At 31.4% G+C, this 8,500-nt stretch overlaps 1 protein-coding gene across 1 annotated transcript; it reads right to left on the minus strand.

The window, feature by feature from the left end:
• Positions 1 to 335: 335 nt before the first annotated feature.
• Positions 336 to 1,608, minus strand: LOC107452276 (uncharacterized). The gene is made up of 2 exons (XM_016068636.2): positions 1,221 to 1,608; positions 336 to 1,090 (listed from the first exon to the last, which is right to left on the minus strand). The coding sequence occupies exons 1-2, from the start codon at positions 1,606 to 1,608 to the stop codon at positions 336 to 338; spliced, it is 1,143 nt and encodes a 380-aa protein (XP_015924122.1).
• Between the last annotated feature and the right edge of the window lie 6,892 nt (positions 1,609 to 8,500).

An 8,500-nucleotide genomic window follows, 5' to 3' on the forward strand; every position in this document is an offset into this window, starting at 1 on the left:
TGCATCTAGTCTCATTCTTAGTAACTTTTCCATCACCGATATCTAACAATTGTTTTGAGAATGTTTCAGCAGATGGATCTCGAAGCATTTGGACGCGCATAGTTACTTTTAGTTGAACTTTTTCAACATTACGCCACAGTGGAGATGATTTCAAGCAAGCATTGATCTCATTAGCATACGTTGAAAGCGGAATGACGCGAAGTGTTTGTTTTTTATATCTTTGAATGTCCTGTTCAACGCATCAAGCGAATGTTTGTGTGCCATAGTGCATTTTTACAGTACATAATGCATTTTTACATAATTTTACAGTGTTTCAACACTATGGCCATAGACGATTACTTTTTAATGCTGCACACTGCGTCTTGGTTGTTTAATGGCAGCTTAATATTTAATGGCAGCTTAAATACTGAATGAGCTGTTCTCCCTCCATCCAATAAAATAGCCGCAATGCCAGATGATGCAACGGCCAACGCGATGCCATTATTTGATTGTATTTCAGCGAGAATCAGCGGAATAATAAATGTTTTCCAATTCCACCTGGTGCATCCAAAGAAAAATCCACCTTGTCCTGACGAAACTGCGAGCATAATGCTGTCATAAATGTTCCTTTGTTCCTCATTCATTAGTGGAACATTGCAAGCAACAATCACTGCCATTTCTATCGTATTGTATTGAAATTCATGATTCATGTCAGTGGTTAATAAATCAGATGCACTTCGATTTGGCGAAGGCATATCGAAATGACTGAGGGGCAAGTTGGCAATACTAAGGCAAAGATCCTCAATAGCAATCAGTGCTTCATTGTACATAGCATCTCTGAATGCAATAGTTAGATCGTTGCAACTTGTGTGATGTTGATACCGTATATCATCAGTCATCGAATCTTTGTGATTATCCCATAACGTTTCTATACGGGCCGGGAAGCATGTAGTTAATACTATAGCAAATAGTAGACGAATTTGCTTTGCAGCACAGTTCAATGCTGCTTCAGCAAGCATACATTCCCACTGGTTGTCGTCTTCCAGTAAGCCGAGTTCAAGGCATGCATCTTTATAAGTTGAATGCTGATGTCCATCGACTTTACGTATATCTTAAAATGACAATAAGCCGGTGACATTAACCAACAACAGTCAAAAATAGAAGCACTCAGTCTGCCTTGAAGTGACTGTAAATACTCTCCCCAAGGCGTTTGATTTGAATAAACCGGGACATGCATCAACCGGTGTGCCTTGCTAGCGGGGTGACCATTTTTTTTGTTTGAGCCCATGTGAAATAGTGTGGTACTTCTGAGTAGAGTAATGTCCGTGCAAAGGCACCAAAAGCATCCGTACGATTACACAATTTAAAAAATTCGGTGAGTATAGTTTTTGGTGGATTTATAACTCGGTCAATCGCTGTCTCGTTCGTGAAATATACGCTCCGACCATTTTCAAGATGGACGGCTAAATGACTAACGGTTGGATCCCGTTCATGAATTGGGAATCCAAAGATACGCCGAACAGCTTCATTGGAGCTGATGTACCGGCCAATTTGGTACAGCGTTATTTCGTCGCTGTTATTCACTGGAAGATCAGTCACATTGGTATTTTCAACTCGAAGTACTGCCATATCATTGCCTTTATTCACATACTTGCAAATATATTTGATGCTCTCCTTTTAAGGGTGAGAATAAGTATAAGAGTTTGATATGACTTGTTGCAAGGTGCGTGAATATTATTTTTGATTTGTTTCCATGTCTAGTTTTGATCCGAATACGATTAAATAAAGATATATTTAAAATATACGCTAAATATGTCCAAAAAATGAAAAAAAAAATTTAAAACCTATTCTCAGACCTACTGAATATACATATAAAATTTCATCAAAATCGGTCGAGCCGTTTAGGAGGAGTTTAACCACTAAAACTGTGACAAGAGATTTTTATATATATAGATTTTTTAATTGTAAAATAAAATACTCAAGCTTTGATTGAAAAATTGTAATCTTAGAAGGGACTTTGTCCCTTCATTTATAAAATGTCTCCCCGTTTCCGTGGCCCCTAGTATTCTTCGTCTTCAGTTTGCTGAGGAAGATTGTAACGAGATACTTCGATCCAACGAGAGGTAGTATTCTCTTTTGTTTTCATACGTCAGTAGGTATAAAATTCAGTAGTTAAATACTTTTGAATTTTTAATTATTTTTAAAACAGTGTTTTAATTTGTTTTGATTTGATAGAAATTTTACAGTCCTTTCTTTGTTATCGGAATTTAACATACACTATTCTTTCAGTTTCTAATTTCTTTGGACCAATTTCAATTTAATTTCCGAATTTTGGATGTCATTTCTGGAATATAGTAACAAAAGTAGCTGATTCGATTTTTGGCCTGATAAAATACAGCTTTCCTATTCAGAAAGTGGTCATTAGAACACATCCATCGAGTTTCCTAGTCTTAATTACCTTGACAGAAAATTCATTGCTCTTCTGTTTTCGGCTACTTTTGATGTAAATATGAAATTGTTCTTTAATTCTGAAACGAATAACACATTTTTAAGATGGATAGTTCTAGATTTTCTGTCATTCAAACCAATTATCCAAATAAAATATTTGCCGATAAGTTCGGTGTTCACATCTGGTTTTACAAACCTTTTTTTCTCCTTTTTTGCTTTTATGTTTCGAAAAATGGCTTTTCATTTTCAAGCAGTCGTTGCAACTTATCCAAAATTATCTGTTATTCTCACGCCTTTTTCCATCTCCTTTTTTCTTTGATTGATTTCTTCTGTTGTTTTCAGTTTTGATTAGTTGAAGAGCAGAAATCAGCGTGCAATTCATAATTAATTTTCCTTTTCCAGCTTTGAATTCTTTTATAAATTTAATTTTGAATGCTTCAGGATTAGTGAATTCGTCTCTAGATTTGAGAGCACTTCCAAAACTTCAAAATATTTTCGAATACTTTAGAGGGGAATAATTTGATCACAAGTGATTTCGAGCTGTATTTCTTATTGACAACTATTTCTAAGAATTTGTTCCTAACAACTATTTCCATAAAATGTACTCCTGACAATTATTTCTAAGAATAAATTTAAATGATCAGACATCGGTTTCGTCATGATCATTTTTCGGGATATTAACTGTTTTAGAACTGAAATCGTTTCTCCAGTCCATTCGATTTTTAAACAACGTTTGATGAAACGTTCGTTTTACGATGAAATGCTCCATGTGACAAAGTTCTCTAGGGCTTACCAGCAAATTAAAATCTGCTCGTGCCTTTTAATCTATTTCTATCCATTTACATAGCTTCTTAATGGCGTCAGACAATGCTTCTTCAGACTATTTCGATTCTATTTCCTTAATATTTTCCTGTTGATCGTTCTTTATCAAAGAAGCTCCCATTTGCAGCTTTCATGAATCATAATGACCCTTCGTCAGCTTTGCTATTCCATTAATTTGAGGCATTTTAATTTGGTCTAGACAACAGCGTAATACTTATAAAAATCATGATGGCTGCCAGAGCAATAGTTCGAGTTCAAATCAAAATAGCATACTCACTTTCGTATCTCATTCAAAGCGTAAAATGAGCCCCAAAACCATAGTTTACTGGGAAACAGAATTACTTGTTGAAAGCAGATAATAAAGTATTTAATTTTAGCTAACATTCTCTTTGGCATTAACAAACACACACTTAATACGAGAAGATCATAAAAAGCTGCTGTAATGAAGGATAAGAAAGATTATATCATAGAAGAACGTACAGATGACGTTAAGAAGCTTGGGCATGCGCGGTAACGTGAATGAGAACCTTTAATTAGATAAAGAAAATAGAAGAAATGAACATTGAATTTCATTATTCCTTTTGCGAACGATGATACTATACTCTGTTGCAATTTAAGAAAAATCCATTATCTATTATGGAGAGAGCCTGTTTGCATTTAAGTGAATGAGTACCAAGCTTCCAGCGCGAACGAATATCAACATCGCCAATCTAATGAAACGACGTGACACAGCCTTCTTTTTGCTTCTTTTCTTAAATCGTGTGAAATGGCGAAAACAAAACTTATTAAATAATCAACTAACAATTAATAAGAATAAATAAAAATGTCTAAAAATCGAAACAAATATACGACTTTCTGTTCGCATTCAGAGAAACTGATGAAAGAATAATAAATAGTGTTTTTTGCAGACGATTTTCATCCACAGTTAAAACACAAGTAAAACTTCTTTACCTCACATTTGATTTGTTAACTGCATGTCAGCATAAGATGCTCCATTTTTACTGGTCCAATAACATCCAATGCTTTTGCAAAGTCTTATAGTTGTTTCTTATTCAAAAACGAATGTTCTCCGTATTTACCGAAATATGTCGCCATGTCTATGATTCTAAACTTCTTAATAATCCTTTGATATATATCGTAATTGATAGCACAAATTAAATTTCTGCCTGGTTTGTTTAATTTTTTTTATTACTACAATTAACATTTTTTAAGCTTCTATGCTGTTTTCAAAGCATATTCGTACAATTTGATATCGAAATAAAACGGAACTATAAGCAGTCTTGTTTGACTGCTTAAATCCTGTACCGCAATGGTCTCTTCTTAACTTCCAACGGAGTCTGGATGGCTAAATTTCTTGACTGTTTCAAATACTAACAATAACAGCTTACTATCACTGATTATGGTTGATTGATTGATTAATGAAAATTGTCTTTCGGGAGAGAATAATTTATATAAAAATATCCGGTTGCATATTTGGACTTTTAATAGTCATTTTTTAAAATTTTTAGACTATTTTAGGAATAGTTTTAAATAAATAAATGTTATAACATAACTATTATAATCATATATAACGGAAATAACAGCTATTTCTACATTAGTGTTTAAAATAAAATTAATAAATTCTTTATTTACTTAGTATTTTTGTTTCTGAACAAATTTTTTTTAGTAAATTACTTAAAATATTATTTTCATTACGTTTTCGTTCTGATAACAACATTAGTAACTCACTCCTATGTCAAAACTTTGCTATTAGATTAAAGATAAGAGCTTATGGTAATGTCTATAAAATTGCTATTAGATTTCATACGAATCTTAGACGAGCTATGTTCGCATTTGTAAGCATTGAGCTAAGATTCACTGTTAGGTCAAATGTTAAATTGAATATTGAGTCCTTTCTTATCATCACTTGAGTTAATCTTAACGCTAAATTAGACTTAAATTAATTAGACTACTAGATATATTCAACTATTTTTGGATTGAAATTTCGCATAACCTTGCAATTGGTCTTCGAGTATCAATGAATATTAAGAATAGTTTAATCAAAGAAAATGCAATCCTTTCAACCATTCAAAATATGTAGTAGTTCAAATCAAACTAATATTATCGGAGCGAAACTACATTCTAAGTGACTAACATTAGATTGGTGCGTATTAAATTTAATTATTAATTTGAAATTTAAAAAAAGAAAAAACTCAACGGGAGTTGTATTGAACGAAACAATGGAAGATATAATGATCATTTGCAAAATGCTTGTAGATTTCATGTCCCATGACTTTATGTAATTTTAATTACTGAAACAAAGTTCCGAATAACGTATTTTTAAAATTCAAATTAATTTTCTATGTGTTTTAAATAAATGTAGATACATATAAATTAATATTTTAAATACTAGGAGGCTCCGCCCCCTGCTCGCTAACGCTCGCCAACCCCCGAGAATTGCTACACAATCCTATGTGGTTCACGCCGTGAACCATGGCTCGCTGCTCTCGCTCGCCAATGAACACAATGTTCTAGCACAAAGACATAATATATTATCATCAAAGACATAGTATTTTATCATCAAAGACATAGTATTGTACTTATGTAGAAGAATTCTACCAATGTTCATAATGGCTTTTAAAAAAGTATATTAGCTATTTAGCTATTTGTACATGGTGAAAAAATCAAAACATTAGCTAAATAAGAAACATATTAGCAAAATAAATTATCAAATATTGCTTCACTAATATTCTGCAACGTAAAGCGTGAAAATTCAATGCATAAATAAACGCGAAATATTAAAAAATTCAATGCATTCAATACAAACACTTAAACGTTTTTTAGACGTTTAGGTAGCTCCCAGTAGAAAAATATGAATTCAACAGCGGCCTTTTAAAGCATTCTCACTTCAATTAATTAATTAATTCCTAATTGAGTTTAAATTAAATATTGTCATGTTTTTAGTGCATGAATCTGAATTGAACAACCTGATAATGCTCACTCTGGTTATTGTTATCTGGTTGCTCACTACGTGCTCTTGCGCGCCGAATCCAATCAATTAAAAATGAAAACTGTTGTGACAAAAGACATGTGATTGGCTGTTGCGAACGGCGGTTATTCTTCATTATTAACTGCAAAATCGTGCTTTAAAACTAAAATAAATAAAAATTTAAAATTATGTAAAAGATTTGAATGCCCTAAATGTCTTCCCTGAAAGATTCTGAATGAATTGATTCCTTAATCTTAGATTTTCATCACGTAGTTAAAAAGTTTTTCAGGGGACAAAATTAACTGCAAAAACTTTTTTTTAGAATAGAGAGATAATGGCTATATAATGCCGTTATAATAAATCAGATGCAACTAAATCTCTATGTCCTATTCGCCTTTGTCACATATTAATCTGCAATTAAACCAACTGTTAATTGAAAATAATTTTAATTTATCTATTTGCGGATATATAAATGAATAGAATATATGAATGATATAGCACAGCTTAAATAACAAAAGTGTTTTAAAATTACTTTCGAAAGCTTAATGTCGTCCCGGGATTTTTCCACTCCGTTAATGTAATTAGTACACTAAATTATTTCAATGAAATTGGCAAAAATGAATCCCCTGGCTCCCTGGATGTATTATTTTTAGATAAGGGTCATTATATTTGCTGTATTCAAAGAAAATAAAGTTTCAACTACGTAAAGCTGTTTTATAAACTTATCCCACTGTTGCTAGTACAATTGTTTTAAATTTATTGTTTTAATGTTCCTTTCATCATTGTACATTGTACTGTAATGGCACTTAATGTTTAATTATAATGCAAATATACAAAATATGGTATATTAATTTTCCAATGAAATTTTAAAAAATATTCTTAAATAAGCATTAAACATTTTAGTATAGTCTCACAATAAGATTAAAATTAATTGTTTGCAAAATATTTTTTTCAAATTCAAATAGATTTCTGAAATATTTATACTGAACCTTAATTACCATTAACAATCTCACAAAGTCTTGGAAGTTCTTTTATATAATCCTGCTGAAAATATTTTAATAAATTTTTATCATTTATAAATAATGAAATAAATATAGGTGAAACATGACATTTTTTTATCTTGAAGTGAAACTTAAGTTTGAAGATCAAGTAAGTTCCTCACAACAAAGCTAATTGGAAAATAAGTAGAAATCAATGGTCGATATACTATTACCTCACATGAACTAGTTTTCTTTAACTACTTTTCTTGTTGTTTTACTCAAAGCATTTTTAATCTGTAAAATGTCAATAATACACATTATATAGAATTATTATAATAAGTAAAGTATCTGAGTTAAATTTTGGTATTTTGAAATTATCAAGTTTCTTGTATTGAACATCTCCAGATATTTATGAAATATCAGGATATAATTATCAAAATTAAGTTTAAAAATATTTTGCTAACAGTCGAAATTTTTATTAGATATTTTTTAAATTATAAAAGGAAAAAAGTATCAATTACTTTTTGTAATTCTCTAAATTTTAATACATAATTTTAATCAAATAACATGTCGTTTTGAGAAATAATTGACAGACTCCAACAAAAAAACCTTTAGATTTTGGTCATTATGGGGGGCGCATTGTTTTTTGATTCATTAAAAAGCTGTCACAGAGCTGCAGATGATTACTAAAGCAGTCACTACTCAGATACCAGGAAATCTAACTACAAACGTTGTGCTTTCGTTTGGGTATCATAGAAAAGTTGACTAATTAATTCTTTTTTGAACTTAGTAGAAAAATAATATTCCGAGCTTGGTTCTTTAAAAAATACAGACATGCAAAAACTTTACAAAAAAAAGTCAATTTTTAACTTTTACTGTTTTTGCCTTTCTTTCATTCTAGTTTTGTCCTGGCTCTCAAATGAAACATTTTGTTTGGGTTGAAAACTTAATGATAAGGCCAACCTTTATTTTCAAAGTGCTAAAGAAAGTATATAAGCGTCTGCACGGGTAAACCTTGTTTCTGTGATGGTCTCAAAATCTAAAATAAACCTTGAGAAAGTGAATTCATACTTGATGGAGAAAACTTTCTACTCTTGATTTGCAGATGAGTCATCCTCGATTTCAGAAGGTTTTCCTAGCCTTGTTTTTTAAAGGCAGATTCAATCTCGTTTTAAAAGGATTGTTTATGCAGACTTAACGCGAACCTCATAGTGAGTAAAATTTAACATCGTTAAATTTAATTTAACATTGCTTCAAGCTTGCGTGGTTTATTAGCTAATCATTTATAATCCTTGTTGGGCAT

The sequence above is a fragment of the Parasteatoda tepidariorum genome, chromosome 7 (assembly GCF_043381705.1).
Source record: "Parasteatoda tepidariorum isolate YZ-2023 chromosome 7, CAS_Ptep_4.0, whole genome shotgun sequence".
Lineage (NCBI taxonomy): Eukaryota > Metazoa > Arthropoda > Arachnida > Araneae > Theridiidae > Parasteatoda > Parasteatoda tepidariorum.